Source organism: Dasypus novemcinctus, chromosome 4, assembly GCF_030445035.2.
Source record: "Dasypus novemcinctus isolate mDasNov1 chromosome 4, mDasNov1.1.hap2, whole genome shotgun sequence".
NCBI classification, from domain to species: domain Eukaryota; kingdom Metazoa; phylum Chordata; class Mammalia; order Cingulata; family Dasypodidae; genus Dasypus; species Dasypus novemcinctus.
The window spans coordinates 93,681,969-93,696,270 of NC_080676.1; the positions used below are offsets into that span (position 1 = coordinate 93,681,969).

The 14,302-nt window shown below is 38.5% G+C and overlaps 1 protein-coding gene across 1 annotated transcript in view; it reads left to right on the plus strand.

Moving 5' to 3' along the window:
- The window catches only part of MYH15 (myosin heavy chain 15), a 132,184-nt gene that overhangs the window by 96,439 nt on the left and 21,443 nt on the right, over positions 1-14,302 (plus strand). Inside the window, 3 exon segments of the mRNA XM_071214482.1 lie at positions 1-61; positions 64-202; positions 204-330. Coding sequence (XP_071070583.1) covers positions 1-61; positions 64-202; positions 204-330 — 327 coding nt within the window.

Below are 14,302 nucleotides of genomic sequence, written 5' to 3' on the forward strand. Positions count from 1 at the left end.
GAGAGGAAGAGAGCTGACCTCACGCAAGAACTGACAGACTTGAATGAGAGTCTGGAGGAAGCAAAGGGGCCAGTTTGGCTCAGCTGGGAATAACTAAGAAATGGGAAACAACATTCTAGAAATGTCATTGAGACATGGAAAAGGCCACATTGCAGTCTGAGGTAACTTCTGTCTTTTTGAAGAAGAGATGTAAAGATAGTCTGAGAGCTAGAGGGCTAGGTAGAAAATATACAAGGGGTCAAGCAGAAACTGGAAAAAGACAACAGTGACTTGAAGCTGGAAGTGGATGATTTTGAGACCCAGGTTGAGCAGGAGAATGGCCACAGGAAGGTTGATATTCTCAAGCCCTTCTTGCAGGCTTTCTAACATTGAAAGGAGAGAAAGGAAAAATAAACCTGACAGGTGATTCTAGATATCTGCTAATGGATGCCTAACCTCAGTGGTCATTCATTTTTATTTATTTATTTTTTTCAAAGATTTATTTACTTATTTCTCTCCCCTTCTCCCCCCACCCCAGTTGTCTGTTCTCTGTGCCTATTTGCTGTGCCTTCTTTGTCCGCTTCTGTTGTTGTCAGCGGCACGGAAATCTGTGTTTCCTTTTGTTGCGTCATCTTGTCATGTCAGCTCTCCATGTGTGCAGCACCATTCCTGGGCAGGTTGCACTTTCTTTCGTGCTGGGCGGCTCTCCTTACGGGGCGCGCTCCTTGTGCGTGGGGCTCCCCTATGCGGGGGACACCCCTGCGTGGCAGGGCACTCCTTGCGCGCATCAGCACTGCGCGTGGGCCAGCTCCACACGGGTCAAGGAGGCCCGGGGTTTGAACCACGGATCTCCCATGTGGTAGACGGATGCCCTAACCACTGGGCCAAGTTCGCCGCCAGTCATTCTTTTTTAAAAAACGTTTTTAAGAAAATATTTTTAAAGAAGCTTTAGATTACATAAGTATTACATAAAAAATATAGGGAATTCCTGTACACCTGCCTCCCCCTCCCACACTTTCTCACATTAACAACATCTTTCATTAGTGTGGTACACTTTTTATAATAGATGAAGAATAAGTATTGAAGCATTGCTACTAACTCTGGTCTATAGTTTACATTACAGCTTACACTTTGCACCACACATTTTTATAGGTTTTGACAAAATATAAATGGCCTATATCTGTCATTACAATGTCATGTAGGACAATTCCAATGCCCCGTGTTACACCTATTCTTCCTTCTCTCCCCTCTGAACCTCTGTGGGCCACTGACTTTATATCAATGATACAAGTTCTTCCATTGCTAGAATAATAATAAAGTCTACTTTAGTTCACAGTTGTATTTTCCCCTTGAATTTGTTCATTCCTTGATCTTGAGGATGTGAAGTTGGTGATGCCCTCTCTGACTCTGATTGAGAAGGGCTTAGATCCCATGGGGCAGATGGCTAGAACTGTTTTACTTGCAGATTTCAATACAGTAGAGTGGCTTTGTGTGACTTCCATCAGTCACAAACAAGTCATAGGGACAGGGGTCTACACAAGGAGTGTGAATTCTGGAGAGTGTGTTCATTGGGGGACCACATTAGCTCCCGCATGTAGCTGTATATCTCATTACCTCCCGTGCTCTTTTAATTCCTGCAATCTCTCTTTTACTTCCCCCATTTTCTTAAACATGTTCCCTTAAGTTGTTTTCTCAAAGATCACCAATAGTTTTCTTTCTTCTCCAAATCAGCATATCTAAAACTTTCTTCTGAAGCTGCATTTCTGCTAAACTTTTCTGTCACTAGCACCCTGGTCCTTTCCATCACCTAGACTCTAAGCTTCAATTATTTGTTTCCTCTCTTTTTCTTTGCATTCAATTATTGAAACAGGTCAATTCTTCACTGTCTTAAGGTGGTCCCTAAATTATTATTTTTTTGCTTCTAGTCTTTATTTTTCCACTGTCCTTTATAATACCCAGATAAATATTTCTAAAGCATGGCTTTATTGAATCATGTCCCTGCTTAAAAATGAACTTCAAGCATCTGTTTTTCAAGGTACTCTTCAAGCTATACGCTGATTTAATCTGTCCTCTCAGTTTTAATTTCCATTGCTTTGTTTCATGGACTGACCACAACAGCCAAGCTGGAATGCTTGCCATCCACCAAATATCCATTTTTCTATGAACGTGCCTTTTTCAAACTAATTTTTCTCTCTGAAATGTTCGGGTTCAATTCTCCATATAAAAATTGCATGTTTCTGAATTCCTGTAGTACTTTCGGGTTCCCTCTTGTATTGCTGCATTTTGTAGTCTAATTTGGCTTCAATAGAAAGCTCCTCTAAGGCAGGAATAAGGTCTTATTTTACTTATGGTTACTAATGTGCTTTATAAATCTGTGCACTCAATTACTAGCATTAACTTTTACATATCTCTTGGGAATTCTGCAGCTTATAGGTTCAGGTACTTGTCTAAGGTCACACAATTAGATGACAGAGACGGGCCTCAACTCCAACTTCTGTATATGTCTGTGGTTGACGACCTTTAGCTGCTACCTTCAATATTTGTTGGTGAGATAAATTGATTCTGTTCATTCTCATAGGCATATGCATTATGCTGAATATTTTCTTAAATTGTTTACTTCATCTTTTCCTGAATTATAATGCCAAGAATGCCAATACTCAGTGGTACAGTGGAAATGGAAGCATTTTCAAAAGCATTTTATGCTGACAGAGAGGCCCAGGGCAATTGTGAAGTTATAGACAATCTCACAATTATCCTGATTATTTTGCATTCCCATTGGTTCCTACGTTTATGACAGGCAGCAATTTTATACATAATTTTACGGACCAGCTTTAAGATGAACGTGCACTAATCCAGTAACCTCTTCTTCCCTGGTATCAAAATTTATTGTCTGTCCTTATGCTTAAATTTGAAGGTCTTCCAAAGGTATAACTCCTTTGCATGCTATACCCCTGTAGAGGCCGCCTGTAGATTAGCAACCTCATTGTAGGTCCTGTTTATGAAAATACTTTGTAAACTGAAAACACTTTACAGTGGTTGCAATGCCTGTGGATATCTACTGTTTGAAGAGTAAAATGCCTTTTCTGTCTGCAGAAGAGGTGGGCTGCACACTCTTTAGATACACACAGCTCTAGCTTGCATTCACCACACAGGACTCTCTTGAAAACTAAGGACTCTAGTTCCTTTGCTTGCCATTTCCGCACACCATTGACTAAGCTGTCTTATAGAAACCTGTGCCCAATGACCCTTAGCAAACAGGTGCCTAGCACTGGATATTCAGGACCATTAATAGTAGTGCCATTTCTCATACCTGGAATTGTTCCTGCTGACCCACTGAATGGGTCAGTTTTTTTTTTATTGGAGACATCTGAAAACAAAGATGGTTTTATTTGTCATGCATAATTTTTATCCAGTTTCCCTTGGGATCCAAATTCGTATCTGGACCAACTAGGACATCAATCAATTATTCTTTAATATTTTTTCTGTCATTGCTTCACACAATTGATTATGAGAAATCTAATATATGACTTTTTTATTTTGCATCTGCACAGGCAGATCGTTCAACCGATAATTCCAACACTTACTAGCTGTGTGAATTTGGGCAAGTTATTTAGCCTCTCTGATGCTAAATATTCTCATTTGCAAATCAGAGCCAATCTGAACTATTGAGGGATATTGTGAGAAAAAAAAATGAATGTGATACTTTGACTGTCAAGGTCACTTTCAGATGTGATAACAAACAGATTCAACATTTTAAAATATAACTAGAAACTGTATAGATGTAAAAACTTTTACCTCTACAACTACCGTATCCTCTAATCACAAGGGAAAGCGAATAATTGAGTGCGCTGGCCATTTAAGATTAATGTTCTAACCTAGGGGATGCTGGTGCAATGGTAGGAAAAGCTAGTCCTCGACTCTCTGTCCTGTCTGGTCTCTCAACCACTAATAAGCCATGTGTGCTCTGGAACATCTGTGGGCTAGAACTGTCGGCCACTTAAAAAACCTAAAAAACATGCACCTGATTTGCCTCTTCACAGGTTGGTAATCAGTGGATAATATCCTGGCTTTGTTTAAAAATAAATAAATCTGGTGGTAGGGACTTACAATGAAGTCTCTCACTTTTTTTTTGGAGGCAAGGCCGTTATTTATTTATTTAGGAAGTACTGGGGATTGAGCCTAGGAGCTTGTACATGGGAGGCAGGTGCTCAACCACTGGGCTATATCCACACCTAATAATGAAATCTTGAATGTGACTTCAGTAAACTTTAGTCACTGTGTTGACCAACCTCTCAGTGAGGTCTGCAATAATTGGAGTGTCTTTGGTATTTATTAAGTGCCTTTTATATGCTAAGTGCTGCATTAAGACTTAAGGATATAAAGAAGATATAATCTAGTCGTCTTTCACCAGGGAGTTTAGGAGAGTCACTAGTATAAACTTGAAGAGAACAGTCTTTGACACAATCAACTAGACAGCTTTTTAGAAACTCCGTCTTACTGAAAGTTTTTTTTCTCTAATTTTCTCTAATGAACCTAGATCTCTTTTAACACTTAGTAAAAGGCATATCCTACAATGACTTAAATGGTCTTAAGTGATTGGGGTCCCTGATTACCTCTTTGAACTCCTCTACTACTTCCCCTTCTCCCACCTGCTTTAGCCACAAAATCTTCTCACTGGATCTTGAACACACCAACCATACTCTGCCCTAGATTTTTGCCCTAGCTGTTTCCTCTGCCTGGTATACTCTATTAATTCTGCAAAGACTTGGAGATGAGGGTTAATCAAGCAGATATCTGGGGGAAGTTAGGATGGGCCTGAATGAGATGGTAACATTTGAGTACTCTCAACCCTATTTCCTCTATGTATGTCTTTTCATAGTATTTATTACCTTCAAGCAACCTACATGCTTGACATAATAAATATGTTTGTCTATCTCAGTCTGGTAGAATGTAAACTCCATGAGGGTAGGCAGTCTTTGTTTTGTTCACTGATGTATCTCAATCACCTAGAATAATACCTAACAGATATCAGTGTTCAATAAACATTTGATAAATAAATGAAAAGTAGAAAAATGTCCCATGATTTACTCTTTTTGTATATGTTTCTAATCTTTTCATATTGAAGCAATCTACTTGAGGTTTCTCTTTTCTAATTTGTCATAAGCCTTTTGAGTTCACATTCTCAAAGTCATTTATAATGACCGTATCCAATCCATCAAGTAGATGAACCGTAACTTTATTTGACTTGTTTCTCTGCCATGAATGGCATGTGGCTAGATATCTGTCTGTATTTAGAATTATTTTCAGGAAGATTTCCTGGGCCAAAGAAAATAAGCAATATATTATTGATGCCCATCAGCACACACTTTAAGGAAAGAATGAGGACTGTTTGAGCTGTATAACATCTAGAGTCAAAGCTAAATTAAAATGAGTTGGTAAAACTACAAACCTGGAAATTTGGAAGAGGAAAGTATTTTTGGTTCTAGCGAGGTCATTTAATAGACTCTTCTTGCAGTGCTGACAGGCTGTATGACACTTTGCTTTATTATAAAACCCCCAATTTTTAAAAATTAAAAAAAATTTTTGGAGGTACTGGGGCCTGGGATTGAACCCAGGACCTCATATGTGGAAAGCCAGCGCCCAACCACTGAGCCACATTGGCTCCTCTGAGTTAGGTTTTCTGTTTATTTCCTTGCTGTTTGTTTTTGTTTTATCTTTAGGAGGCACCAGGGACTGAACCCAGGACCTCCCATGAAGGAATTAGGTGCTCCCCCAAACCCCCAATTTTATCTTCTGTGCCATTTAAGATATAGTTTATGTGTGGAGTCCACAATCCAGAAACAAAGCTGAGAATGTCTAAATGTTTGGCCCTGAAGGAAATTCAGTAGGAAAAACTGATTGGCATGGCTTGCCTCTAGCTATTGGAATTAATTTTCTACTCACTTTTTTTGACGAAGAAATTGGTGGGTAACTGACTGAAATGAAAGTGGGTCTGAGATGATAATTCTGCTTAGGATACATAACCTTTTCTCCCTTCCTTTATTCTCATTTTTAATTTTTGGCTTTTATGTAAATTAAGTTTTATATATGTACCTCTCCAAACCTCCTCTCCTTTCATTGGGTCTATGCTCCAGAATTTTGCTCCATTTTTTTTCTCCTACTAAAGTTTCTTTCTCATTTGCTATGCCTTATTCTGCTTTCAAAAGGAGATCAAGAGTTAATGTGATCAATTAGACCATGTTAAGTACTGGTTCTATAATATATATGCTATATTAGCCTCAACATTGTAATGGATTTATATTTTTTCTGAATTATTTTAAACATGTCTTCACTCAGTGTGATCCACAGGCCCCTGGGATCCTAAAGATCCTTTTAGAGAGTCTATGAGGTCAAAGATTTTTCTATATAGTACTAAGATACTCAATGCTTTTTTTCATTCTTTTGACATTTGTGCAGGATCGTGCAAAGGCAACAATGATTAAAACTGATTTTTGCAATATATTGGGCTTCATTTTTTAAGAAGTTTTGGATCACAGAGGGGTTCAACTATGGCAGGGGAGGAATGCTGGTGTGGGGTGTTATTGATGAGGGACACATGGTTGGGAGGGAGTTCTCCGGGGCATGTATATAGGGTACATAAAAATGTTCGGATATATATTGGGTATTTACATAGTAGTTACAGTTACAAATGACAGGGATCTCTGTCACATTCCCCAGTGGAATAGCAACAATCCCCTGAGTGCAAGGGCAAAGACCAGTGAAGAAAGATGCTCCAGTGATGAGCCCTTGATACTGATGACTATTCTTATGAGCCTGTATGCCTGAAATTTGAACTAGGCCTAGAGCTGCAGGGTACCTAAGAGTTAACTCCTGATAGCCTCCAGTTTGCTCAAATGTGGCCACTCTCTAAGCCAAACTCAGCATGTAAATGCATTACCTTCCCCCCAGCATGGGGCATGACTCCTGGGGATGAGTCTCCCTGGCACCAAGGGATTACTACCAAGTACCAGCTGGTGATGCAACTAGAAAAAGACCTTGAATAAAAGGGGGACATAGTAAAGACAAATCAGTTTATATGGCTAAGAGTCTTCAAAAAGAGTTGGGAGGTCATCAGAGGGGTCACGCTTATGCACGCCTCAGCAGGATCCCAGAGAGAGCCAAAGTAGATACAACCCCAGGTACTGATGCTCCCGAGGGCTATGCAGACACACAGGTTCTATGGTCATGGCAGTTGGCTCTGGAGTTCAGTGCCTTGTCAGTGGGCACACTGTGGAATTTGTGTTCCTGAGTGTGACGGAGTTGGACTCAGATGTGAACTTGCTACACATGCTCTTCTGCCACGTTTACTGAACGCGTAGTTGGTGCTGGCGTTGGTGTTTGCTCAGGAGACTTGAATTTCTGGACTGTCTATGTGCCAGCTGTGCCCTGAGCCTCAGCAGAGCTGCAACTCCTACTCTCTGGTTTGTTGGACTTACCCAGGTCAGCTGACAGGGAGGTGAAAATGGTCAACCACCAATCCTGGGAACCGAGAGTGTCTACAACTGCAAGCAGGAAAATTGCATCCATCAGCCATGTGGGTTGTAAGCACTCCCTCTTGATCTAGAGATGGAGTGGACATTGCCATCCCAGGGTCCACAGGATAGAGAAATAAAATATGGATTAAAGCGGACTTACTGGTATTCTACTATAGAACTATTGTAACTCTAGTAATGGAAGTAATTGTATCATTGATGTGGATACAGTGGCCATGGTAGTTGCTGAAGGGAGGGAGAGGGAAGAAGAGATGTGATGTGGGGGCATTTTCTGGACTTGGAGTTGCAGGGACAGATGCTGGATGTTATATATCCTGCCATAACCCACTGAATGGACTGGGGAAGAGTGTAAACTACAATGTAAACTATAATCCGTGCGGTGTATCACTGCTCTAAAATGTATTCACCAAATGCAGTGAATGTGCCACACTCATGAAAGAGGTTGTTGATATGGGAGGAGTGGGGGACTGGGAGGTGGGGTATGTTGGAACCTCTTATATTTTTTTATGTAACATTTTTTGTGATCTATGTACCTTAAAGAATTTAATAAAATTTAATTAAAAAATTTAAAAAATTTATAATAAAAAAATTAAAAAAGAGAAGTTTTTAAAAAACAAAAAACTGATAGAGCCTTAGCAGATTCAAAACAATGCTAGCATTTTGGTTCCAGTTTTAAAAAAGAAAAAGGCCATTTTCACTTTATTCTTAATGAAACCATAAAACATCAATTTTATTACATCTTGACCCTGAATAGATATTTTTAATATACTGTGTGACAAAGTAAAAAGTGTAAATAAAGCTCCCTTGCTTCCTACTGAAGTACGACATGTGATTATTTAAGTTGTGAACTAAGCGAGAAGGTTTTTTTTTTCAGGAAGCATCATTTTTACTTGAAAGCACAATTGACAAGACAAACTACAGTTATTCAGACTTGGGCATTTGGCAGGTATTTCTAGAAAATGAACAAAGTGAACCTGTCACTTTAAGTAAAACAACTGACATTATCTGCTTCCAATGATAAAATTGGAGCTTCTAGGAAAAATTAGATTTTGGAAAACTTGTATACACCATCACAAGCCTGGCAGCTTCTCAATGCTGAAGACTTTTCTGATGAGATTAGAGGTAATAACACGTATGACTTTTTATATTGTAGAATAAAATATCTCAAAAATTAGAATATCTGAATAAATCAGTAGGCCCATATTTTTAAAATCACCACTGTGTGATGTTACAAAATCGAGCATGGGTAAAAGATCCAGTTAAAGTGCAAGGCAGACCCATGAATTTTAATGTAATAAAGTGAAAAATTCTATGATATTGTTTGAGTCCGTATCACAACAAACCTTTAAAAAATTTCCATTTGTTGAGTTTTGGTGTAGTATAATTAAGAGTCACAATTCTCTAAAAAAGACTATGAAAATATACATCTCTTTTCCAAATATTTATTTGTATGAGGTCAGATTTTCTTCATATACTCCAAGCAAAACAATATATTACAATAGATTACATTCAGAAGCAGATATGATAATCTACTGTCTTTTATTAAGCCAGAGATTTGCAAAAACATTTAAAAATGCCATTTTTGATTTTAGCAAATATAATTTATTTTCCTAAATATTGTCACTTATGATAACTTGCCAACATATATTTTTTAATTATTTTAAATGAATTATTCCATATTTTAAATGTCTCTATTTTAATTTCTAATACAGTAAATGTTGATAAATACAGGCCACCTATACAAAAGCTTTTTGGCATTCTCCATAATTTTTAAGGGTATAAAGGGTTCCTGAGACCAAAAAATCTGAGAATTGCTGTTTTGGTGCTTGCTTTATATTGTTGACAATTTTAGAAACTGTTTGAAGCAAGAGTAGTGAGGATAGTAAATATTTTAGGCCTTTAGTGTTGCACTAATTGCGCTATAGAAGCGACTGCCTTCACCTGGGAATGGCTCAGGTTTTAGTATAACTGTTAATAAACAAATATTTCTATGCTATCATTAATGGAATAAGTTAAGCAGGAAGGGTAGACCAGAGTGTAATGAAACTTCACCCTCTCATGCTCACATTCTCTAGTATTTAATGTCCGTTTCTAATATTTGTTTAACATTTTACAAAATACATTTATACTCATTTAATTTTCATTAACAACATTTTATTACATTGTTATTCTCATTTTCCAAATGATGCAAAATGTTTTGTAATTTCCTTAAAATTACATAGCCAGAAACTGGTAGAGCTACACATATAATAAACCAGAAGCATGGCACAGAAGAAAGAATGTGATCCTCAGGATAAGAACTTAATTTGAATCTACTTCCACCAATTATTAGCTATGTATGTTTTTATTAGATTACATAAATGTAAGTTGGCCAGTTTCTTTCTTTGCAAAATGGGTAAAATAAAATCTACTTTATTGAGGAGTTATGAAAATTAAACTAGATAATACACATAAAGTAGCACATAGAAGTTTCTCAATAAATAGTAGCTAATATTATTTGTTACTGACTCATATTTCCAATGCAAAAGTAATTCTTTTTTAAAGCTCTTTTGTGAGTCCTGGAAAGGATCATTACCATGATTTTGCTGGTAACTAGACTCTTATCATTTCTAAATATCAAAAATATGTGGATAGGAGCCATTCCAGTTGCCCTTAAAGTCAGCAAGTTGAGTGGGGAGACAGAGTAGATGAGAAGAAAGACTATTATTAATTTTGTGAAATCTTTCTGTAGGTAAGTTCATAAGGAAGCTGAAAGAAAAGGATGCTCTGATTAACTTTCCAGGGAAAGAACACCTTTGCTTGGCAGACAGAATTACTGAAAGGGCAACTGGAAGAGGAAACCAAAGTAATATCTCTACAGTTACTCACCTGTAGCTTGACTATATGCTTAAAGGTGGGAAAATTGTGTTCTTTGGGTCACTGTCAATATATTCTCATTTAAAAGTACTGGGGGAAGTGTCCCAGAGATTATGGGAAAAGCAGGTTGGCCCTCATATGTTCCAGGAAACGTCCTGACCACTTCAGTGATTCAAACTGCTTGTATGTTTGTCAGAGTTAGGGCAAGCAGAGTGTTTCTATTTTGCTTTATTACCTGAACAGAAGGTCAGTAAGGCTCTTGATGACTCTTTGATTTTGAAATGTTTTACCAAAAAGTAGACTTAAATAAAATACCAGAATGAAATAAATGGGGCTGACTTGCTCAATATTACATTTAAGTTGTTAATAAATTCTGGAAATTAGTCATTTCTTCCCAAGGGAAAAGATACTAAACATTATCTTGCTGATAGGTGACTCTAATGGAAGTGTTTTTTTTAAAAAGGTGAAAGCATAGCAACTAACAAGAGAGATGAATTCTTTGGTCCTTGGTATTTAAAGCTAATTATTAGTTTATATCCACACATCCTGTAATTAAAACACCAACATATCTCATTTACACATGATCTCACTGCAAAGACTTATGCTCTGAGTGTGGAGATAGATGAGTTTTTAGAACTTCATATGGAACAGGTAGAATTGTTATATCATTATAGATGATGATACTGAGGCTCCGAGAAGACAAATAACTTATCTAAGAACATGCAGCTTGTTGTCCTTGAAGGAATGTAAGCTGATAGTGAAATGAATTGATTTATATTTTAGATCTTTCCAGCTGCTTTCCAGTAGCTTCTTTTTTTATTGTCTTTTTTTTTAAAGATACATAGATCACAAAAAAAATGTTACTTTAAGAAATAAAAGAGGTTCCCATATACCCCCCCACCCCCACCCCTCCCTCTCCTCCCACATCAACAACCTCTTTTACCATTGTGGCACATTCCTTGCATTTTGGTGAATACATTTTGGAGCACTGCTGCTCCACATGGATTATGATTTACATTGTAGTTTACACTCTCCTCCAGTACATTCAGTGGATTACGGCGGATATATAACACCCAGCATCTGTTCCTGCAATATCATTTAGGACAACTCCAAGTCCAGAAAATGCCCCCACATCACATCTCTTCTTCCCTCTCCCTCCCTTCAGCAACTACCATGGCCACTGTATCCACATCAATGATACAATTACTTCCATTACTAGAGTTACAATAGTTCTATAGTAGAATACCAGTAAGTCCGCTTTAATCCATATTTTATTTCTCTATCCTGTGGACCCTGGGATGGCAATGTCCACTCCATCTCTAGATCAAGAGGGAGTGCTTACAACCCACATGGCTGATGGATGCAATTTTCCTGCTTGCAGTTGTAGACACTCTCGGTTCCCAGGATTGGTGGTTGACCATTTTCACCTCCCTGTCAGCTGACCTGGGTAAGTCCAACAAACCAGAGAGTAGGAGTTGCAGCTCTGCTGAGGCTCAGGGCACAGCTGGCACATAGACAGTCCAGAAATTCAAGTCTCCTGAGCAAACACCAACGCCAGCACCAACTACGCGTTCAGTAAACGTGGCAGAAGAGCATGTGTAGCAAGTTCACATCTGAGTCCAACTCCGTCACACTCAGGAACACAAATTCCACAGTGGGCCCACTGACCAGGCACTGAACTCCAGAGCCAACTGCCATGACCATAGAACCTGTGTGTCTGCATAGCCCTCGGGAGCATCAGTACCTGGGGTTGTATCTACTTTGGCTCTCTCTGGGATCCTGCTGAGGCGTGCATAAGCGTGACCCCTCTGATGACCTCCCAACTCTTTTTGAAGACTCTTAGCCATATAAACTGATTTGTCTTTACTATGTCCCCCTTTTATTCAAGGTCTTTTTCTAGTTGCATCACCAGCTGGTACTTGGTAGTAATCCCTTGGTGCCAGGGAGACTCATCCCCAGGAGTCATGCCCCATGCTGGGGGGGGGAAGGTAATGCATTTACATGCTGAGTTTGGCTTAGAGAGTGGCCACATTTGAGCAAACTGGAGGCTCTCAGGAGTTAACTCTTAGGTACCCTGCAGCTCTAGGCCTAGTTCAAATTTCAGGCATACAGGTTCACTAACATAGCCATCAGTATCAAGGGCTTATCATTGGAGCATCCTTCTTTACTGGTCTTTGCCCTTGCACTTGGGGAATTTTTGTTGTTCCACTGGGGAATGTGACAGAACTCCCCTGGCTAGGAACTCAGCACTCCCTCAGTTGTCATTTGTAACTCTACTATAAAAATACCCAACAAATATCTGAACATTTTTATATACCCTATATACATGTCCTGGAGAACTCCCTCCCAACCATGTGTCCACCATCAGTAACACCCCACGCCACTGTTCCTTCCCTAACCATAGGTGAACCCCTCTGTGGACCAAAACTTCTTCAAAAATGAAGACTAATATATTGCCAAATTCAATTAGTAGGAAAATGAAATAATAATGATAGATTTAATGATTAGAAACAGAAAACATAATAATTTAGAAAAACCAAAAGTAAAAAATAAATTGGGGTATTAAGAAATGAAAAATATCATAAAACTTTGTTTTTGATGTTTTGCCTTTCATCGTTGTAATAGGTGTTGCCCTGTACGTAGAGTGGCACAGCAATTTCTTTCATTCCTTCCTCAGTGTCTACATCCTTTTTTTTTTATTTTTATTTTTGTCTTATTGAAGTTTTAGGTCACAGTAAAGTCAAATATACAATATAGGGGACTCCCACATATCCAACATCAAACCCTTTTCCCCCTTCCCCAGCAATGATCTTTTTACATGTTCATGTTGTATTTGCTGCAGCTGGTGTACAGCTATTGAAACATAGCTACCAAACATGGTTCCATTTTGGTTTACATTATGGTTTATATTTTACTGCACACTTTTCTAAATGTTTAGTTACATTATGGTTTACATTATGGTTTACATTTTAGACTACACACTTTTATAAATTTTTGGTGAAATTTAACCTGTCCTATATCCATCATTGCACGATCTTGTGGAACACTTCCATTGACCCCCAGTTACCTCTGCTTCCTTTCTCTGCCTCCCCTCAGGGCCCACTTTGACAACCAAGCTTCACTGTTTGAAGGACCAGATTCACAGATACTTGCAGCAATGCTGAGGGCTTGACAAGCTACCAATTCTTTCCTGAGACACCTATGTTTGAGAACTTCAGAACATTCACTCACTCACTAACTAAATAAATAAATGGGAAGGGCCATGATTTTGAACCCAAGTTTAACTGATTCCAAACCCTGTGTTCTTCTCAGGGTTACTGTGTGTTGCTACTCCTCATTCACCACCCAAGGGTGCCTGGATGACTCTAATTCATAAAAAGAACCCAAGAGGAACTGCAGAGGCCTTAGTTCTTCCCACTGTACTGGGTATGGCCTAGGAACTATGCTACTTCAGCCAGACTTCCATTTAGAAATGTTCATTAAATTCAGCTCTGCTGTCCAACAAATACAGTAGCCACTGCCTATAGGTGGCAACTTAAATTTAAATTTCTGTTAATTAAAATGAAATACAATTAAAAATTTAGTTTTGACCACATATTGTACTGGCCACATTTCAGGTATTCACTAGCCACATGTGGCTAGGGGCTATCATCTTGGGTAGTGTACATTTTCATCATGGTGGGAATATAGGACAGCACTGTTTTAGAATAAGAGCTGTAGCTTTCAGAGCTTTATATGTGAAATAAAAGAATTTATTTTCCTCATTTACAGAATGAAAAGGCTAGACTAAATCTTGGTGGTTATTTCCAGTCCAAACAAGATCTGAGTTTTACATATTGCTAAATATAAATCTTATTGTCTAAATTATAGTGAACGTTCTCTTTGATACCTTTGCATTTTCCACTATTTCTAGGACTCTAAGCCTGTTGGTGCCC